The sequence below is a fragment of the Furipterus horrens genome, unplaced genomic scaffold (genome assembly GCF_987537825.1).
Source record: "Furipterus horrens unplaced genomic scaffold, mFurHor1.1.pri manual_scaffold_1, whole genome shotgun sequence".
Taxonomy (NCBI): domain Eukaryota; kingdom Metazoa; phylum Chordata; class Mammalia; order Chiroptera; family Furipteridae; genus Furipterus; species Furipterus horrens.
The window spans coordinates 158,230,056-158,253,001 of record NW_028327171.1 but is presented as its reverse complement, the minus strand read 5'-3'; the positions used below and the strand labels follow the sequence as shown (position 1 = coordinate 158,253,001).

At 34.6% G+C, this 22,946-nt stretch overlaps 1 protein-coding gene across 2 annotated transcripts; it reads right to left on the bottom strand.

Annotated features, from left to right (window-relative positions):
• Positions 1-510: 510 nt before the first annotated feature.
• On the bottom strand, positions 511-17,509 carry GCA (grancalcin). 2 transcript variants are annotated; one of them, XM_090280351.1, is made up of 8 exons: positions 17,369-17,509; positions 13,321-13,494; positions 10,382-10,451; positions 6,717-6,760; positions 6,279-6,426; positions 3,162-3,275; positions 2,848-2,906; positions 511-1,990 (listed from the first exon to the last, which is right to left on the bottom strand). In XM_090280351.1, exons 1-8 carry the CDS (start codon positions 17,393-17,395, stop codon positions 1,964-1,966), a joined length of 663 nt encoding a protein of 220 aa, XP_090136477.1. In that variant the 5' UTR covers positions 17,396-17,509; the 3' UTR covers positions 511-1,963. The 2 variants fall into 2 exon arrangements, with proteins under 2 accessions (XP_090136477.1, XP_090136471.1); XM_090280345.1 differs by having other exon boundaries at positions 511-1,981; positions 17,369-17,451.
• Between the last annotated feature and the right edge of the window lie 5,437 nt (positions 17,510-22,946).

The following is a 22,946-nucleotide window of genomic DNA, read 5'->3' as shown; positions in this document are numbered from 1 at the left end:
CCCTCTCACATTGTCAATTATCAAGAAAAAAAATTAACAGCCAGAGGGCCAAATTATATGGATTTATACATATTTTTATAAAACTGACCAAGTGAATTTGACAGCTAATTATATAAAATTATCAATATCAAATGACTATAATTATGTCTTTCCCAGGATTTTTTAAGTTTATTTAAAATTATATAAGTTCACAGAATGGTTTTTTTCAAGACACTACTAATCACTCATCTTCAAGAAGCAGTTTTATAAAAACTATAGATTTGGTCACCAGCCGGACTAAAATTATGTCAGTTTATACAGTAGTGCCCCTACATCCATGGTTTCAGTTACCTGAGGTCAGCTGTGGTCTGAAAGTATAAATATCGAAAGTTCCAGAAATATTTCAGAAGTTTTAAATCGCACAGTTCTGATTAATGTGAAGAAATCTTGAGATGCCCCAGCCCATTCCTCTCAGGATGTGAATCATCTCCTTGGCCAGCATATCCATGCTGCATGTGCGGTACAACAAGATATTTTGAGAAACAGAGACCATGTTCATGTAACTTTTAATACAGTATATGGATCCTGTTATTAATCTTTCTGTGTTTAATTTACAAATTAAACTTTATTGTAGGTGTGTGTGTAGAGGAAAAAAAATAGTATATAGAGTTAGATACTATTTATAGTTTTAGGCATCACTGAGGATCTTGAAATGTATCCATCCAGACCAGGGGGGACTACTGTATTTACCTTTAAGCTGGAGAAGACCTTCAGTTCATGTGTAAGAAAAATATGTTTTATTAAATCTTCATTAAGAAGGATTTAAGGTTTTGCCAGAAAAAGGGCTGGATTAATTATAATAGCTTATACCAGGGAATTTAAATGCTAAAAACCTGGTGACCCAACTTTGCACTCTGAAGAGAAATACCACTCAGAAATGTTGCTGTGGTGTCTACCATGTTCCGCACCCCACAGATGCCAAAAACCTTACTGGTTTCTTAATGCCAAAACCACCAGCTAATGTTGTCAATAAAGTCAAACTTATAATTTATGAACATTTAAACAAAGTGGTATATCACATGATTTTTTTAACTTTATGAACAGTTGGCATTATATATAAACAACAATTTAGTTTAACAGGACAAATGTAAATGTTGACATTTCATTAAAAATGTGTCACTTCCAGAAAAATCTAGATTTAGAAAAAGATGGCATTTTAGGTAACCTATGTCTTCAGTAACAAATTAAAGTGCAGAGAGAAAACTTGTTTATTAAGAACTTTGTTTAGAAGGCAACAAAACATATTAAAAAATACAATGTAAAGAATAAAAAAGGAAAAATCATGCCTCCTAGTCTTATTTCACTATTATTATATGATCCACCTAAGACAATTTAAAATACAAATTATGAACTACAATTTTCTGCTTCACAGTTAAAGATCTATGAGTTTCTGCTCTCTGATAATGTGATTAAGAACAAACCCTATTATTAATATGGCACAAAATCCAGGATTGCCCTTCTAGCTTACCTTCAAATACCAACAAAATTTGAAAGTAAAATTTGTAACCTTCAGGTAAGTATAAATTAGTTTCATCTAGGCTTTCATCATTTGGCTTCTTATATAATCTATGTTATAAATACATTCCTCCAAGTTTATGTTATTAAAATTAAGGCTAAGAGATATTTATATAAAATAATCATATAGTAATAACTGATGACATTATATAGATATCCATAGTGATAACTTTTCTAAAAGCAGAAACATCCCAAATACAAAAACATCTCTTTTATTGTTTTGAATAGTGTGCTAAAATAAAAACACATTATTAACTATCTATCTATATATTTATAGTATAAATGGAAGAGATTTAACAAGTAAAAACATGGAAAAGCCCCACCAAAAGCTTTAATTCAAAGTAGTCCAGTTTATTTCTTCCAAGCAGAAACATTCACAGTATTTCTTCAGCTTTCAAATTCTAGGCATTCAAATTGTCATAGTGCCCTGCAAAAACTAATAATATATAAGCAAAATCATCAGCTGTAAACAATAAAATGCTGTTTTTTATTATATTCCATAAAAGCATTTTCACAAGATGAGAAAGTTTGATTTTCCAAGGCTTAAAATTCAACCAGTATACACTAGGGCAATGTTGACCCTGTAACTTCCACATAAAAACAAAACAAAACAACAATGCTAAAACATTGAAACACTTGTGAAATAAAATTTTCCTATAGTATCAATTTTAGAAAAAAGTGGATTCAGGTTAATAGCAGCCATTTGAAATAAGAAATTAACAGCTTTATAATCTATCATAGGTGAAAATTTCCTCTCTCTATTAGAACTAAGAAAGATCACTACAAGTAAACTACTCTTCATAAAAATAATGGTAGTTTTGCCCTTGAAAATGATTTGGAAGTTAAACTGTCAGAAACCTGTCATAGCCCTGACCGGTGTGGCTCAGTTGGTTGGGTACCGTCCAGCAAAGCAAAAGGTGGCTGGTTTGAGTCCCTGTCAGGGCACATATGTAGGTTACAGGTTTAGTCCCCATTGGGGCATGTATGAGAGGCAACCAACTGATGTTTTTCTTTCTCCCTCCCTTCCCTGTCTCTAAAAATAAATAATATTAAAAATTAAAAAAAAAAAAAAACTCATAAAATTTCAAAGTAGTTTTTATGTTTAATACTGTCAGTATTTGTACCAATATTGAATCTTATATTTATATTCAGCTAAAAAATACAGAAAATGAACATGGCCTATGAAATATATTACTCCCACTATTAGTACCAGGGATCACTTAACAGTTTTTGGTAACTGTGAACACTTCTGGAACACAGTGTAACTATCAAAAGTTCACACAAGATACTCACATCTTCATATATGAAATTCACAATCCCTTGTTGCAAGTGGTCTCTTCTCCTAAAGAAATCTTTGAACAAACAAATTATTTTTTTATTATAATTGAAAATCTAGTTTCAAATACAGTGTCCCCAGGTACTAAAAAATGAATAAATTCACACTCAATAAGAAAACCTCCAAAACTGAGCTATAACAATTTTCACTATTTATATTCCAAAAAATTTAAAGCCTTCACACTCTGATTAGATTTATTAGTGAATAAAGGGGAAAAGACATACAATATTATAAACTTGCTATACTTAAGAAAAATAGCTACAATCAATACCTGTCAATGCTCGAAGTTTCACACAGCAAGCAACATAATCATCAAAGAATATCCTTCCATTCTTGCTATAACGTTTAACAATAGCAGTTAATGTTTGAGGACTCAACCTATAACCTAGTAAAAAGGGAATGATAAATCAATACTTCTAAACTAAACACCATAAAAGACCACAACAAACATTGCATTCTTGTTAAGTCCTAAAATATTTTAACTTCCAAAACTTATTCCATAAAAAAAATGTTAAAAACAAAACACAATGTTAGAAACAAAACACATTCATATTAAATTGATTAAAGCAACTATTAATTACTAATAGTGGTACATAAACATCATAACTCTAACTTATAAGGTCAAAGTTAAAAAAATAATTGTTTTTAAAAATATACTTTGATTTTGAAATAATGTCTAGGGTATTTCATATGTTTTAATGCTTCAGTATTTCAGTTCTATAACTTTATTTTATTTTTTTACCCTCCAGGTATGTTTTTGTCTTTTTATTTTTTATTAAGATATAGCTGACATACAACTTTATATTTCTGGTGTACAACATAATGATTTGATATTTGTATGTATTTTAAAATAATCACCAAAGTAAGTCTAGTTAACATCTGTCAGCACACGTAGTACAAATGTGAAATATAACTTTCATCATTTGGCTTCTTATATAATCTATCTTATAAGTACATTGTGTTTTCTTGTTATAAGAACTTTTAAGATCTACTTTCTCAACAACTTTCAAATATATAATATAGTATTAACTATGCTCACCATGTTGTGCATTACATCCCTATGACTTACTTATTTTATAATTGGAAATCTGTACCTTTTGACCCTCTCCACCAATCAATTCTGTAAATTGCATGGTTCTTCAAAGACTATCAAAGCAAATATTATCAATGATCTTTGCTATCATTCAAATCTTGTATTTCCATTGAATATTTTACTTAAAGTGTCTTTTATAACCAGAGAAAATTTGAGGATCAACATGGTTATTCAGAAGAAGAAGAAATAGAAAAATGTTATTCCCTTATGCCCCGTAACCCTTCTTTGGTTCTTTGTTATCTAGGCCTATGGTCTCCAAGTTTTTGATTCTGTACTCTTAGTAAAACTTTTTGGATCATTCATTCTACTATATGTGCATTAATTTAGTTTTAAATTCTATACATGTATCACTGTTTGATTATTTAATTTTAAAATATATCTAAAACTAATATTTAAAAATGAAATAAAAATTAGAAATATAAATTAATATTTTCTGCATCCCTATAGATGGTCTTATGTATTTAATGATATTTGTGCACTTTATTGTGGAGAGTGAAGGCCCAGAGCATTGTCTTTATTATTACTGAGTTAGGAGATTTGGACAAAAGACACTAATCCATTAAAAGGGGAAAAAATTAAAATAATGCAATTGGAGAAAATTCTATGTGTAGTCATAATAAAATGTAATGCAGAAAAATTTCTAAAAGTAAAAGGAAAGGTATAAATTGATAGAAGCAGCAAGTAAAACATGCAAACTAATGTAGTTATGTACAAATCCATTTTGAGCTATTAGGGAGTTATGATCTCGATGTGACACTAATAAAATTCTTATGATTTCCCACAGCATTCTTGGCAAAATAATTTAAATATTTAAAAATATATATGAAGATCTTAAATCTGAATAATCCAGAATATCTCTTTGCTATGTTCAACTGTCAATGTGAACTCTTTAGTGGTTTTCTTTTTTGCAAAAGGTTTTTTTAAACATTATGAATTAAGGAAAAAGTTTAATCCAGTAGTAATTAAGGCTCCATAATTGAACTATACATGTCTATACAGCCAGGATTGATGCTAAAATGACCATTTATTAAATTAAAATGTATATTTATAAAACAAAACAAATTACTAGTTTTGACTTCTTTAAATTGGAATTTGAGATAAAAATTTGCATTAGACTCAGAGTTTAAGTTTCAAAAGTTAATTTTCTTTCAAATGTATTTTATTGAGAAATGAGTATAAATAAAATCACAAAGGTAAACACAATTAAAAAAACTACTTAGAGCCCTGGCTGCTGGAGCTCAGTGGATTGAACGTCAGCCTGCAAACTGTCACTGGTTTGATTCCCAGTCAGGGTACATGACTAGGTTGCACATCAGGTCCACAGTTAGGGGTGAGTGAGAGGCAACCACACAGTGATGTTTCTCTCCCTCTCTTTCTCCTTTCCCCTCTCTCTAAAATAAATAAATAAATAAATAAAATTGTTTTTAAAAAAATGTGTTAAGCCCTGGCTGCTGTGGCTCAGTGGGTTGAGTGATGGCCTGTGAACTGAAAGGTCACCGACTGGATCCCTGGTTGAGGCACAGGCCTGTGTTGCAGGCTGGGCCCCCAGATAGGGGCTTGTGGGATGCAACCAATGGATGTTTCTCTCTCACATGGATGTTTCTATTCTCTCTTTCCCACTCCCTTCCCCTCTCTAAAAATAAAAAATAAAAAAATAAAAATTAAAAAATTAAAAAATATTGTTAACTGTAAGCAAGTTAAACACCATTGTACATTATCCCTTTCCAAAAGAAAATAGACTTAGAACCTTAGCTTATCAGAGATTAATAAACTAAAATTAAATTATTTTAAAATAGTCTAAAATGCATACTTCCCATTTGGAGGTATTTTGATGTCTGTGTGTTCAAAACTACATAAGAAAAATAAAAACAAAAACAAAAAAGACGTTTTTTATTGTTGAAAAAGCTAGGTTATAATATAGAGATCTCTGATTGGGATAAGCCTTTGCTGTCAAATTGGAAGTCTTAGCAAGCTACAAAAGAATAAAATATAAATGGTAAGTAAGTACTAAAAATTAGAGGAATACATTTAAATACACTCAGAGAAAATGCATGTTATTTTATTATTCAGAATGCATGAAAATTCATCTCTTTAAAAATAATGGATAAAATTATTTTTTGTTAAAGATCTTTACTCAGAATTTACCTACAACTTTGAAATCAAACTAAGCAATAGCTGGTAAAATAATATATATATATATCCCTTTATTACTCAGCAAATTCAAATAATTAAGATTCATCTGATCAAAGAACAAAGATAATTTGAATGGATGCTAAAGAATTTTAATATTCTTACCCATAGCAGCAATGGCTTGATTCAATTCATAATGCTCTACTGTGCCACTTTGGTCTTGATCAATAGTTATGAAGTTTTGTTTCCAGGCATTCAAAGCTGTCCAAAGTTCTTTGAATTCACTAAATCCCATTTTTCCTGTGTAATCTCTCTGAGAGTTTTATTAACAAAAATAAATTTTGATACCAAAGAGAATTTACCAAACCCAAAATGCCAAATCATTGACCAAAAAAAAGGGATGCTTTTGCAAGAGTTAGCCAAATCAGCATTTGAATAAATTTCTATGTAAAATTGGAAAAGGCTGGTATTCAAACAGAATCTTACAAGTATTTTTAAACTCTAGTTTACTGTGGTCATCAATAACCAAGAATTTCCTTAATATGCAAAAAGCAATTACTCAATAGTATATTTCAAGTATTCTCTATTTTTATTCAAGGATACATCCAACATGGCAATCATAATTCTGCAGGTTTCCAAACTGAAGGCTATAAAACATATTCATTATCTGAATTAGAGTCTCCCCAATTTTATCTATGTAAGATTATGACAACTACTATTGTCCAATTAAAACATTCGAAATTGCCAAAAATACACAATCACTCCAGTGAGCAAACTTTAACGGTTAGCCATCCATAATAAACTAACATAATTATTATAATAATAACAATAATAATAAAAGTTACTACTACCTTCCAACTATACACATTTAGGAAGGGGATTTGGGTAATTAAATAAGCAATTATAAAGCAACTGAAAATTGCTGGAGAGGAGGAGGGCTTTAGTCTTCTTAACACAAATGACAAAAGGGCTATAAGAAGAAGTTTGACATATACTAAGATCACCAAACTTGAAGGAGTTAGCAATTTGGTTAGAGTTTGGGGCATATGTGAGGGAGTGGCATATGATGATATCAGAAAGACAGATGAGGGCCAGATCATGAACGTCTTGAATGCCACCCTAAAGATTTAGACGGTGGAAGTAACTGAAGTATAAAAAGGAGCTGAGGGACAATTCTAAATCACCATTAGTTTACGATGACTAGACTGCGAAATGAAGTGGAAACGGATGTAGGCAAATCATTTGGTAGTACTATCGCAACTGACCAAGTAAGAGAAGGTAAGCTTCTGAACTGAAACAATTTTTTTTCTTGGGGGTAGGGAGGAGGTAAAGAAAGGAAGAAGAAATAAATAAAACTACCTTAAAGTCAGGGATTATTAGAAATATTAACCTTTTTGTAATTATAGAACTATAACAGGATTCACTAAGTAGAATTTCTCGAATACTTATCATAATTATATTCTAGTAGTATATAATTTATCTCAAGACTAATTATAGCCCTCATAAAGGAGACACTATATCAGCACAATCTTATAAAATTATAGTACCTAGTAGCTCACTAAGATACATAAAAATGCTTAAAATTAGTTGGTTTAGTTTATGCTATTTGATGTATTTGACATTATATAAAGAAATAAATTATTTCAGCTAATTTTAGAGCCATTAAGAAAAAAATATAAAACATTCCACAAGTTAAAATAGCTGATTTTCTTAAATGTTTAATTCGGTGTCACTGTTAGAATAGGTGCTTATAGACAATTTCAACTCTCAATGAGCATTTACTATGAGCCAGGTAGTGTTTCATGATTTCACATAAACATGCCAAATGCATTATAATCCTAATTTTATAATTAAAGAAATTTAGGCCCAGAAAGATAAAAGTTACCAAGTTCACAGAGCTAATAAGTGGAAGAGTCAGGACTGGAACCCTGCATTCCTTCACACAAAAACTACAGGAGCAGGGATGGGGAAAGGGTGTGTGGCAAAGGTTACATAAGAAATCTCTGGAGTGCTATCCATTACTTGTCAAGCAGAAGATACCTGTTTGCTCTAAAGATAACACAGCACACATTCATTAAGTAGGAGAATCTGAATAGATGAGAATAGTAAAAATTGAGTCATCAAATAAGCATATCTTTAATCTCAAAATAAGATCAAGTATACATGATTAAATATTTTGACAAATAAGAGTGAGAATTTTCAGTAAAGTTTATGGCATTTCCCTCTCTCCCTATACCCCATTAGAATAGAAAGTATATTAATTTTTAAGTCATATATTTTTAGAGAAAAAGAGAGTAAGAAAAAAAACAAAGCAAGAAAATTTTGCGAGATGAAAAACATAGTTGGACATGAGTTAACTAATGTAGATCTGAGGAAGTGTTTTCCTGAACTTGCAATAAGAAAAGCCAAGAAGCAGCCTAGTTATCCTGGAAAAAACCCCAAGTTTAAGAATTGGCAATACTTCTGTAAATAGGTGTGAAGGTAAGATTAAAACAGAAGGAGTGGCTGAACGTCTAACTTAAGAAGAATTTAGAGCTCCAAATCCCCTCCTGGCCCCAGCTCTGTGGAGGGCTACTCCCTCTGCTCCTACCCCAGCAGAAGTCTGGGGTTTTATTCCCCGGAGAAGTCTGCGGACTGCAGGATTCCAGAAGAGGGTTGTCTACTAAAAACAAGGCAATGAAATGACAATTTACAGAAAACTGAGAGCCCTGATGAATCCTGCCCCCTTCTTTCCAGACAGAAAGATTAGCTGGACAACCAGCCCAAAACAAAATCCCTAAAGATACTAACAGTGTTGCCCAACAAACGGTCCAGCTTAACCATCAGACACGGAAGTCAACAATCAATAACTAACCATGACCTCAGAGCTTCTAACTAGCATTTTAGTTGACTGTGACCATCCAAGGATCACTGAGACCTGAGAAAAGACATCTGATATGAAAGACAATCTAACACACAAACTGGAAAAAAAATTGTTGGAAACAAAAGTTATGTAAAAAGAAACTTTAATAGTGTCAGACAGATAAGGAAAGACAACACATCCATGAAAAAAAGAAAAAGCTTTTGTATCTTAAGAACATGATAGCAGATAAGGCTCAATAGAAGGTTTAGAAAATAAAGATAAGGAAATGTCTCTCTAAATGAAGAAAAACAAGAAATAGGAGAGAAAAGATAAGATCCATTCCAAATAACAGGCATTCCAGAAAGAGAAACTGGAGAAAACATCATTGAAGAAAATTTCCCAGAACTAAAGCAAATGAGTTCCCAGAATAGGGGTGCTCACAGTGTTCCCCACACAACATAACTAGGCACATCCCTGTGAACTACCAGAGAAGGACCAAAGATTTCACAGGCCTCAAGAGAGGAAAGACAAATGACATACAGAGCAACAATGGAGGCTAGAAACAATGGGGCAATATCTTCAAGATTTTAAGTGAAAATAATTTATAACTTATAGAGTTTTACACCTGGCCAATCACTTAATTCTGAGGAAAGCATGAAAGCATTGTCGGATGAACGCTCAAAAAATTTACCTCCCATGTAACTCTTTTATTAAGAAGCTAATTAATGTTATACTTTATAGAACTTAAAAAGATGACAAGAGATGAAATAAAGGGGAGATGCACAGAAAGGAAAGACAGCTCCTGAATAATGGTGATGGGATGCCGGTATGATAGCTCTGCAGAGAGAAAAGCCCAACACAAAGCTCAAGGATGATGATTAATATCAGGAAAATAAAGTGATGTGAAACAAAAAATTAATCATATCTATCATAAGATACAAGAAGAGAATTTAGATAGTAACAATAAAGCAAATACTGATTATTGATCTAATGTAAATTACCATATAGCGTACTGAATGAATGGGAGGATGTGAAGGGTTCCTGTGTGGAGTGTGGGGACAAAGGTGAGTTTAAGGTTGAGAGTTAAATCCTCATGTTCCATAGCAGGATTACAATTGATAATAATCAAAACTGAAAATCAATAAAGATTAAAAAGCAGGCTATTTTGAGATCTGGAGACAAATTTCAAAATAATGAGCTGAAAAAGTTGAAAGTTTTCCTTTATGAGTGGGTAACATTGGGAGATAGGAATGAACAATGAACAGTTAGTTATTTTAATAACACACTTTGCAGAATTATTTGACTCTTTAAACTATGTGCATGTATATCTATGATAAAAAAAACTTTAAGTATTTTAAGTATGGGGACAAAACATTAGAAAATGAATTTCCATTTCAATTTCAACAGTGGGAAAAAAAGATCTCACGAGAATAAGTTCCACTAATTCCAGACTGTGTCAAACATTTCTGAAGTTCTTCTGCATCCACTTCACCATCCTGTTAAAAATAATTATACCTTGATTTAATGTACAGTTGTATAAAAACACTAATTGTCTATTGTAGGCCAATTAATAAATGTTATCTTCCAAATATTACTCGACTATCAATTACAAAATAATTTATAATTATTGACAGCAAAGGCATATTAAAGAACACATGAAATAGGATTGTTTTCACAATCAAATTATATTATATTAATTTATCAAGCATTTCAAATATAATTTATTTTATCCACTTCCGGAAAACAGCATAATCATTCTGTACTATAATAGCTCAAAGCATGTATCTTGTGACAAACACTGTACCTTTACTTAAAATTCTTAGAAAAATGCCTAAAATATCTCCAGAGAAGTCTCAAAAACTTTCCTTTCATGCCTATTTTAGTGGGAGATTATTTCTAAAGGATATTGAAGGAGAAAATAACTTTTCCCTCCACCAATACTACACCCAGCAAAATTTTAGAGTTCCTTACATTTTGTTAGTATACTTCTAATTATTGCTCAAACATTCTTGGTTTGAACATATGGGAAATAAGTTTTTAATGCAAATAAGAAACCCCAATGGAAGTGAAACAGGTTGAATAGTCTCATGTTTCAGTACCTCATCTTATTTTCTACAAAAACAAAAAACAGGAGAATAATTTACTTGGAAACCTCAAATATTCAATACACTGTCACAAATGCAAAACAACAGCTCTGAGAAAGGATCAAGAAGACAAATTTAAAATGTGTACTTTGTAAGAGATCCAAGAAACAACAAAAAAAAACTTTTACAAACTACTCCTAAGAAGTATTATAAATACTTATATTCTTATCTTTAGCATGAAGTTCCTCATAAGAAAAATTCCAATGGGTCTAAAGGAATTAATACTGGGAAGCACTTTTCAATGAACCATCCATGTAGTAGTCACTGCACAGAGTATCTAAGTGCTCCTTTCTCTGCCATGCATGTTTTTGTGATTTTGCTTACAAAGTTTAAATTCTGTAGTTAGAAAATAATACTTAAAAATAATTTGCCGTATTTTTAGACAGTGGGCACAATCTCAGTGGGAACAATCAAAATACATGAAAAATCGAATGTTCAAAAAGACAGCCCACAAAAATCAGCAATTTTAGAACAAATTCATACAAGATGAAATTAATTTTATACAGCAATCATCAAATCACATCTGTTAAGAAAATGCAAAGAAAGAACTGAACAAGTACCTTCCATTTAGAAATAAAAAGTTCATTAAAAAAAAATTTATTGAGTAACCTACTATGAATAAGCACTGTTAAAAGGACTAGGTATCAAACATTATCAAAAGCAAATTTCTCACATTCATAGTTCACATATTAGTAGTGGAAGAGAAACAACAAAGCAGAAACTACTTTTGACAGTATTAAGTACTAAGGTAAAAATACAGCACAGTAAAGGTGATAAGGAATGTGTGAATGGGCCCTGTGGAGGAGGCAATGCTATTTTATATAGATGGTTAAGGAAAGCCTCACTGATAAAGTGAATTTTGAGAAAGATCTGAACAAAGAAATAAGCTCTGCAGGTATCGCAGAAAGAGTGTTTTAGATCTGAGCTGTCCAAACAGTAGCCACTAGCCATATGTTTCACTGGATACTTACATAGGGCTAGTATGAACTGAGATAGATTTCAAAGATTTAGTAACAAAAACAAAAACAAAAAAACAAGGAACATACCTTGTTAAGAAGTTCTACATTGATAACACTGATATGTTAGTATCTTTTGATATATTGGGTTAAATAAAATATATTATTAAAATTAATTTCACCTATTTCTTTCTACTTTTTAAAATGTACTACTCAGGCTTTAAAACTCCATGTGTGGCTTACATTTGTGGCTTGTATTATATTTATTATGGACAGTGATGCTGCAGGCAAAGAAAACAAGTATAAACATCAGAGGATGTTCCTGGTGTTGCTATAATCCTTCCCCTCTATCATGCATTTCCTACCTGCCTGTCTCTCTTACTGGTCAGAGAGAGTCTAAGTCAGTATCTGCGTTCCATTCACCTTTGCATTGCCAAGTCCTAGCACCGTATCTAGTACAAAGGAGGGTAGTTGTTTTGGCAAAGACAATTATTGTTTCTTGGTTAAACTATAGTTATTTCTGACAGTTTGTGGCCAAGTTTATTTACTATTCAAAAGGTTAAAATATCAGAATTCCTCATTCAAATGTGGATTAAATTTAAAAATCTAAAATCTAACATATGAATAAAACTTGATTTTACATGTGCTTTTTACAGAATGTTCAGTCAGAAAAACAACAGCTTTACTAAAATAGTAAATAGTTTAGAAGTCAAATAAAAGTCTCTAAGTATATATGTCCAGTTCCTATGTTTTTAAGTTGTAATTTTATAAAGTGGATTTAGTATATAGTCAGTTTTGGATAATATTTATTCTCATATTATGCATTATACCATAAAAATGGTATAATGTAACAGGATTACACTTAGCAGCAAACAATTTTAAAAAACGCTATTAGAGGAGGTTAAACAAACAAGGGTCTGTTGTTTTATAGAAGTCTGGGGCTAGGTAGAACATCACTGTATGGCAACTTAATGATGCCACCAATCTGTACATGTAGGTCTCTTTGCAAATCCTCTCTGGCTCAATCTCCCATACCACTCTGTTTCCACTTTTAGTTAAATGAACTATGTGTCATGCATCATGCTAACACACTTCTTAAAATGACTACCCTCATCTCTGATCTCAGGAAGAAAATGAGTCTGGATAAGTTTAAAATACAAATTTGACATACACTTAAAATAATACACTAAGTAAGAGTGAGCATTTCTTTCAAACAGTAATCATTTTCAAAAACTGGTATTTGTACAATGTATTTAGCATCTTACCTCCCCAGCAACAGCAGTAAAGTACGTCCACATGGGGTCTTCCCCTGGGAAATAACTGTGTGAATAAGGTGGGTATCCGTAGTATCCACCAGGGGGCACATATGGCCCTGTTCCTGGCACTGGCTGTCCTATTGGCATCTGCATTCCAGGCATCTGACCACTAAAATTTCCAAACTAGAAGAGTGAAAAGGAGAAAGCTGTTATTACAAATGTTACCTATTATCCACTAAAGTTGGTTTAAAAGAAAATATTTATGCATAGTCCATTGAAATGCAGAAATGGAGTTACTGAAAGCTTCCAAATTTATTTTCAAGGAAGCTGTTAGCTAGATACTAGATGTTCTGCATTAGGACTTAATTCCTTTCATTAACACATCACCCAGCATTAAAAGAACTGTGAATGATAAAAAGAAATCTCTAGCCACTAAGAACTTAATCTAATAGATGAACATGAGGCACAATTTTAAAAGTGTTCACTATGATCATCATTGAAATAAACAAAAAGTAAAAAAATCTAAGATGATTTCACCTACAGGAAAACTGACAAGTAGTATAACTCAAGATACCTACTTAGAAGAACACACGGTACAATACAATGAAACTGAATAAATCAAGGGAAACTGCACAGGGCCAAAACACCCTCTCCATTGGAAAAAAAACAAAACAAAACATTTTTTAAAAAGCAAGACAGCAATGAATAGATCAATAAGTGATAATTCCAATCATGTTCCTTTTCAAAACTAATAAGAATAACAGCAATACCAATAATAATAGAATGCAGCTAATATTTATTGAGAGCTTTTTAAATCCCATGTACTCCAGGTACTTTCCATCTATTATATGATTTGACTTTCCAACAACTCCATGAGGTATTAAAAATACTATGTCTTTTTTTGCAGCTGAGTACCTGAAACTTCAGGAACTTTCCTGAATTGGTTAAGGTCAAATAATGAGGGAGAAGTAGAGCATGATTCAAAAACACAGTCTGACCTCGGAGGCCACCTACTGTTTGTTTCCTGATATAGCTCCGGTTTCTCTCTTTTCACTTTGGAACTTGGTATAGATTTTTAATATTCTATAAAGATATTTAACTCAGTATCTTTATGAGTCTGAAGGTGAAAGAAGTATCAAGATTGTTCTTTATTCCATTTTGAACAAAAATATTTTTCACATATTCCTCTTTTATACAGTGTTGTGTTTTAAACTTTTTTTAGTTACAGTTGACTTTTAGTATTATGTTAGTTTTAGGTGTACCGCACACTGGTTAGGTATTTATGTAACTTACGAAGTGATTTCCCCGTTAATCACAGTACTCTCCAGACACTGAGGTTATTATAATATTATTGAGTACATTCCCCGGTGCTGTACTTTACATTCCTGGGGACTATCATGCAATTGCTAATTTGTACTTCGCCTGCATTCATTAAGTATCAGCAGAGATTGCCAGAAGGCAAAAAGAGAAAAGAATTTAAGATAAGGGGAGAAAAAGACAAGAGATAAGAGGCCTTTTGTAGTACTTTGAAAAGCCCTAGCAGGTGGGATGTGCTAAGAGCAAAAGTATGAGGAAGTACTGGAGCTCCAGGAAATGTCCTCAAGAATCTAGGTCAAAACCTAGATTCTGAACCAATGAAGTACAAGAAAGAAAACAGTAAACATTAAGATAACACTACAGATTAAATACCAAAATAAAATAAAATAAAATAAAAATTAATTAGCTGTGATTGTTTAAAAGTTGCTCATTTGAAGAGACAGTCATCAAAGGACAGACCAAGATGAGGAACTAAAAAAAGGAGAGTATATAACCACAAATAGAATTTAAATTAAAAAATATATATCATCTACTACTATGAATATCTTTTTACCAATATATTTGAAAATGTAGATGAAATAGATCTTCTAAAATTATATAAATTCGAAATATTGACTCAAGGGGGAAAAAAGTCCTATTTATCATAATGTCAAGCTAGGAAAACTTGGTCAAACTTAATAAAGAATCAAAATGTTGCAAAAAATATTATTTTTAAATCACTTTACTGATAGAAGGAACCTTCCTGGCCAATATCTGAGGACAAGTCTAAATCCAGAGATAAAAGGATCAGCAAAACTCCCACAGCTTTTGCTCAGAGGGAATATGGCAATAACCAACATGTAGGCATTGATTCCAAGGCCTCCAAGGACTTGTAGGGCAACCAATTCTTAGTGCATATCCAAGAATTTAGGGTTTATTAAAGACTCTCGCCAACTTAAGCTTCACGTAAGGAAGAAAAACTGAAAAAAATTTTTATTAGCAAAGAGGCTGAACTAAATATATGAATATTAGTGAAAAGCTAATGTTGAGAGGTGATGCCAAAAGATTGCGGACCTTCTACTATGGCATCTCCATTTGTTCCTCGAAGGTTAAACACATATTTTTTTCCTAAATCAAAGTAAGGGAAGCAGTATTACACAAAGCATCTGGCCTTATGAATAACCTTCCCAAGAAGCAGCATTAACTGGTAGTGGTGGTAAGAGTAACGACGATTGCAAATTCTTTGCCATCTCTCCCATGCAAAGCCAGACTTTCTCCATTCCCTTGAATCCGAGCTGGATCTGTTTTACCTGATAGAATACAGCAGAAATTGCACCATGTATTTCCAGGCTTAAGACATTGAGGCCGTTTCTGTTTCTCTTAAAACAAAGCTAGCATGAAGAAGCCCATGAGGAGAACTGGAACTCTTAGCAATTATGGAAGGCTAATCCATAAAAATAGTTTTAAGTTGTCTTCTTGATAGTGCCAAATGAGTCAAAACTGATTATTATATTGTCACAGTTATTATCTGGTAATATGACTGAAGAAAAGCTTGGACTTAAAAGTGTTAGCAATGTCATTTTCACGTTGTTTTGCACATTTAAAAATTTTTAATATTATCTTTGATTTCTAGCTTATTCCTAGAAATTTTCAAACTACTGGTCTCTTTTGGGAGGGTTACTTCCGTTAAATTGGATTATAAGACCTGTAACCCCAGAGAAACACTGTACATATAAATTGTAATAAATCACAGCAGGCTGAAAGGAAGCTAACTGAGAGGCCATTGTGTAGAACTCCACCTCATTCCTCAGGATACTCCCTGTAACTTATATCAGTGTGAAAAATTTTTAAAGTCCCATGGGTTTACACTACCATGACTGATTTTTGAAGAAGGCTTTATCTTCCTCAGGCCCCTTAAACTGTCTTACTAAGTTTAAGGACAGATGAAAGGTACATATAGTAAAGTAGAAGGGACCAGGAGAAAATAGGGCAAGTGTTAAGTCTTATATTAAATATTAGTAAAGCTCAATTTCTCTTCCTAGGTAAAAACACGTACAATTTAAATTGTAAATACACTGTATATTATTTTCTACTCAGACCCCAGTGGGTCATCCCTCCTGTCCATTTTGTTAACACAAAGTGTGCTCATCCACTTAGGACATCATTGACATAAATACTGAAGGTTGGGTTCCCTTCTTAAAAGAAAACGCTAGACACCAGGATACTACAATTATAATTTCCAACTCTCAAAGGTGATACAAAATAAAGTTATGTAAGAAAAGAGTAATCGCCCCGAACCATAGAAAGTCTAGAAGACCAGATTACACTTAGCAGACTAGTAAAGATTAGAAGGCATTTAGCACATCTTAATTTACTCATAAGCAATATGAGTACGTTAAACAAGAAGTAGTCAAAAAAGTCAGAAAGAGGATGTCCAGCAAAATTGAGAGGCATATGGCGGGGTCGGGGGGCGCACAACAAAAGATGACTGGAACAAGAAAAGGGTGCTTTCCGCCCCCCCTCCCCCCCGCTGTTCCAGTGACTAAATTCCTAAAATCACTTCACAACTTAACTAACAAAGGCACGCCTCGGAGTCTAGAACGCTCAGCCTGGCCGGCTTCCAGCTCCGCGCGGACTGCCGGTGCCACCAAGTACCAGAGACAAAACTCAGGCGCTGCAGGCGGACCCGGTACGTTGGCACCGCCACCAGGGGCGCTACACCCCGCGGGAGCGATGCCGCGGTGAGGCGGCCAGGACTCACCCCTCCTCCGTAACCTGGGAAGGCCATGACGAGTGGAGCAAGCGTCACGCGTCCGCGTCCGGCCTGCTGGGTGATAAGCGTAGGTGCAGATACAGGTGCAGGTGAGACTGAAAGACGCGCCTGCGGAGCAGATTTCTTCACCGAGACCGCCCCCTGATGGAGTCCAGCCCCGCCCTACTCGGTTCCGATTGGCTGAGTCCCGGCCTCGGGGGCACATACTATCGGAGCCCGCCCCTTTCTGGAGGCTAGCCCCACCCATCTCGTCTCTGATTGGCTTCACGCACCCAGCTTTTTCCTGCTCATCGCCAATTGGCTCGCTCAGTTCTCGCGCTCTCCCCTCATTAAACCGCGAGGAAGACGGCAGCGGTAACTCCCACCCTCTCTGGAAAAGTTCTCCAGACCTAAGTTTCTTTTCTTTTTAGGAACCCTGTGTCGGGCATGACTTTTTTTTTAAGGTACTCCCCCACTTTTTAAAGCTGGGCTTCCAAATATACATCTATGAATTTCAAAACTTGCAGAGTTACATTTATTTCTGAATAGCGTTGATGTCACTACCAAAATTTTGAAACTTTACGTCTGCCCGAAAGGGAGTGCTTCTGAGCTAAACCAACTTGATGTCAGATTTTACCTAAAGGTTCTCCGTAGTTTGTTTGGTAAATAAACAGTAACTAGAGTTGCCAGATCTAGGGGGAAAAAATACAAAATGTCCAGTTAAATTTAACTTTCAAATAAAGAATTTTTATAAATATGTCTCAAATATTGCATGAAACATGCACTTTATGCTAAAAAAAATTATATCCTGATAATATACAGGACATCCTGTATATTATCCTGTATATTATCTGGCAACCCTACCAATGACTTAATTTGGGGGCTATTTAATTATATCCACTGAGAGGAACAGCTTGGTTTTTATGACTCAGCCAAAAAGCCAAATGCTCAATTATCTGATTTATTAAATACTAGTAATTGACAGTTCTCTTCTCTGGAACAAAAGTGGATTTTGTAGCTCCAGCTTTAAAAGGACAAGACACACAGTACAGGACAGCTGTAGCTTTAGCTTAAGAAACAAGTAAACAGATACTATTTTGAGTTATTTCTGAATACGACACTTACTAAAAAGTACCTTAAAAATAAGAATATGGGGGGAAATTGTTAATTATTAGCAGAGGAACTAACCCTCGCAAAGCTGAGTAACTACTGCTCAGCTACACTACAGAGGAGGAACATGTTGAACCTTGTGAAACCTACTTTTATCAGGAAGAGGCAGAGAAAGGTATAAGCCACTCTTGAGAAAGTGTCAGTTCTTCTAACACAAACAATACTTTAGCCAGTAAGATTAAATTGTTGGCATAAATAAGTATAAAGGGGGATGGTAAAACTTGATAAGAAGAACATATGACTCATTAAAGTATCAAATGATAAAGCAGTACAAGGCAAAACAAATTGTTACAAAGGTTTATTCTAATTGGTTCAAGGACTCCAAAAGCATCAAGGGTTTGACATTTAGAATGTCAGTCTAAATCTCTGGACAGAATTTTTCTGCATCTTCTTTTCATCGTAATAACCTTACTGATGCATTGTACTTGGGTATGTTGCAAGTCAAGTCTCCATGGCTCGCTTGCATTTTTGACACATTATAGTTTTCAAGACAGTATTTTCTTCAAGGGCAGAGATTTTTGCTGCAGGATAACAAAGAACATCTCTCCCTCCAAGTTAAAAGTTTGGGGAGGTTTGCTAGCAGGACTTTCCCATGCTTGAAATTCCTCCACTCTATTATAGACCCACTGCTTGTGCAGCACTGACCTAGGGGCTCCATTTTGCCTTGTGGAACTTGAGAGCAAGAGGAATCTGAATCTGTTGTGCTGTGAGTAAGAAAGTCCGAATGATGGGGGACTCAAATGTTGAAAAATTTTAGTTTCAGGTAACAGCTAATAAGTTTAGTAATCAATGTATGTAAAAAAAAAAAAAAAAAAAGAGCTGTCGTTTCAGGAACTGGAAGTATGACCCACCTTAATTCCAAGAGACCATAAGCAGTTCCACCTCTGTGCCTCAGGAGGACTGCAAGCAATCAAGACAGTATCTGAGCCATTGTACTCCAGGGTGACCACACCCAAGACACAAAGACCACAGCCCAGAACACAGATGAAAGAATGCTGCAGCTATTAGCCAATTATCCCATTAACCTTTTCCCTGAATTCCAAACCCCTTACCTACTCTTCTTATAAAAAGGGCCCTTTTATACTAGAATTTAAGACAGTCTGTTAGGGTATAAACCTGCTGTCTTCTCAGATCTCCGACCATCTGAATAAAGCTCCCATAAAGATTCAATCCCTGTCTCTGCTTATTGAGTCTGGTAGATGACATGCAGCATGGACCCCAGCTTTTCTGGTTTCACTTCGTCTCTAACAGAGGAATCTCGTGGCTTTTGTCAACTTTTAGGAAACTGGCAGTCTACTTGTTAGATTGCAAGTAGAATATAATATCAGATCCTTCATAGTTTTTGGCAATGTATCTCTTTCTTCGAGAAAGAGCTACTCAGAAAAGTTCCTATTGGAGGGTAGCAGAATATACCAACCCCAAATATGCCACTTTCACGTAGATTTTTTTTTAATTGAAGGCAATTGAGAAGAAATAAGAAAAGCTCTCTGCCCTCTATTTGCCTAAAAGCATGACATAAATTTACAAGTGTCCCTTTCCATACTCTTAGACAACATTAGAAATCGAGACAGCAGGGACTTATTTTACCTCCCATACACTGCCATATAAGATACAGAGAAGACTTTCAAAACTATAGTTTGAAGTATTTCTCTAACTAAACCTAGTATTTCAAATTATAAATGTCTAGCATAGGAATTTAAAACTTCAAATGAATGTATAGTTTTTATAAAATAGTAGTGAAAATTTGCCTTCATGATTCAGTAAGTATTGCATGACCAATATCATTTTATGAAAATGTAGTGTATAAAAACAATTTTAAATTATACAGTTTTCTTTTCAGAAAATACTCCATTATTATATAAAAATAACTATAGAATGAACACTATGTAACAGAAACTGTGTGTTGTGAGGTGCTATTCCTCAAAACAACTCTATTCTGTATAACTATTATTATCCCCACTGTATAAATGCAAAAAGTAAGGTCAAGATTTGTATATCACTTGCCCATAGTCACAGAGTTAACAGCAAAACTGAGAGTAGAGCCCAAAAAGTTTGGTTACAGAAGGCCATCTCTTAAACAACACATTTCCACTTCCATCACTAACCCACCACAGTAATTCAAAATGCAATTAAAATCATTTACACTGTAAGAGGAAAGTGTTTAAAGATTAGAAAAATGGTACACCAATAGCTAGAGAAATAGACATAAAAATGCATGGTTTTGACTACTATTAGCCAATGTAATTATTTCTCTTACACAGGATACATGCTTTCTGGTCACTACGAAATTTTCGTGATTATATCTACCTATGGCATTTCTTCCAATTCTTAGTGGTCTTTGGCCTAGTCAGAAGTTTAGATATTCAACTAACCAGTACATTTATCAGTACAATACAAATACCCTGGCTGGTTTGGCTCAGTGGATTGAGCGTCGGCCTGCGAGCTAAGTGTCGCTGGTTCGATCTTCCAGTCAGGGCACATCAGAGAAGGAAAACTCTGACTCCAAAAAACCTCCGCTGCCTTGCGGCATACCTCTTCAGGGGAAAGGCTAAGGGAGTAAACCCCGACAGAAAATCCGGAGCCGGAGTCCCTAAGGCGGTTTGACATTGTAGTCAACACCGGCAACTCCTGCGGCGCACCTGAAGCCAAGCTGTATTGACTCCGTCTTTCCCTTGGATCCTTCAGCTGCGAAGAGAGGGGGGGTCTGCTGCATGGGCAACAGCAGACCCTCCATATCACCCTGCCCAGGCTCTGTAGCTTCAGCTTCACTGGAGAGGACACTCCAGCGTCATCGCAAGATGTCGATTCAACACGGGAGGAGACAGATACCGTGTCACTCCCGAGTCGGACTGCACAACCATTCTCGGTGGTGCAGATAGACTCTTAAGAAGCTACACCATCGTCTCTCGAGACAGACGGCTGCCGACGACGACGACAAATACTGATGTAACTACAGTCCCCTTTCCTATTTATTGCCACTCTTTATATGAATTTTATCTCTCTTCCTCTCTTTGCAAGTGGGGAAACAGGGACATGAGAGACAAGAGAAAAAATTACTGCTCCCCAGAAAATGTCAATTTCAGAGCCAGAGACTAGTTACTTCACAAAAATCATTTATGTGCTGAATACTTGAACAAGATATAACATAACCAGCTAATGAAAAACAACATTAATAAAGCTTATTTTATATCACTAAGAAATTTGACTTAGCTCAATGGATTTATTTATTCAACAAATATCTATTGAACATCTACAATGCAGCACTAGTTTAGTGAGGAAAAGAAAATCTATCAGTGGGCTTAGGGGGATGTCCTTGCCCTAGTGGTGTTACAGAGTGGGGGTGTCCAAAAATCCCCAGAGCCTGCGGGTTGGGGAGTGGGGAAAAGGAAACAGCCTTTAAAATTCCTTCACGTGCCTGTGGCTAGTGGCTAGTGTCTTTGGTATGCAAATGGCTTTGGTTCTTCCAAGACCCCAGCCAGATGGGAGGGGTTTTGGACCATGGGATGGGATGGAAAAAGCACACAGAGCCTGTGTAAGGTTCTGTGAATGGTCAAAACTAGTTACCATGCCCACTGCGTCACAGGACGCAGTCAGGGATTTAAAAATAAGTGTCAGGCATTTTTTAGAAGAACACCATGCTGCTTAGAGAAGGAGGAACACCTATGCAGTTTTGGAAAGGAAAGGGACAACTCATGCAGCTTACAAGGAGGCTGGGAACTCCACATGGCTCTCCATTAAAAGCTGGCAGGCACCACAACACAGGCAAAACCTCCCCAATCAGGATCGAATGATTAGCAGCTACTGGTAAAGCTGAACTGTGTCTAGAAAGTAGGGAAACAGTATCTCTAACTTTTCTAAAACTAGCCTGGTTTGGTAAGGGAAGGCAGAACTATGTGTTTGTGGGTGTTTTAAAGAAAATAAGACTTAATGGCAGAAATCCGCAAATAATCTAAATATATATAACCACTAAATAAACAATTCTTTTTCTTTTCACTGGACTCTGGTATTAAGAGTTATGCTTCTGGCGGCGGGCAATCGGCCCCCTAATAACTAAACAGCCCATGGGTTCTGTTACAGTGGAGCTTATATTCTAGCAGAAAAAAAACAGACAATAATAAATAAACATAATGAATAAGGAAGTTATATAATATGTTATGAGATGATAAATGCTATAGAACAAAAGGAAATTGAAAGCAGGGCTAGGGTTAGAGAAGTGATGGAATAAGTTGCAGTACTAAAAGCATGCTCAAAGTAGCATCGTTAAGAAGGTCAGGTTTGAACAAAGATTTAAAGGATGTGAATGATGTAGACATATATTTATTACACTGGTGGGAAGAACATTCTTGGCAGAACTAGAGTTACGGTCCTGAGGCAGAAGGTTGCTGACCTGTTTAAAGAACAGCAATAAGGTCTGTGT

Bases quoted from the DNA above. Each gene is read 5' to 3' on its own strand.
- GCA (XM_090280351.1), bottom strand. From the start codon at position 17,395: ATGGCCTTCCCAGGTTACGGAGGAGGG. The intron at 13,495-17,368 runs GTGAGTCCTGGC...TCACTCTTCTAG, and splicing joins TCCCAGGTTACGGAGGAGGG to TTTGGAAATTTTAGTGGTCA. The intron at 10,452-13,320 runs GTAAGATGCTAA...TATTTTTAACAG, and splicing joins TTACTGCTGTTGCTGGGGAG to GATGGTGAAGTGGATGCAGA.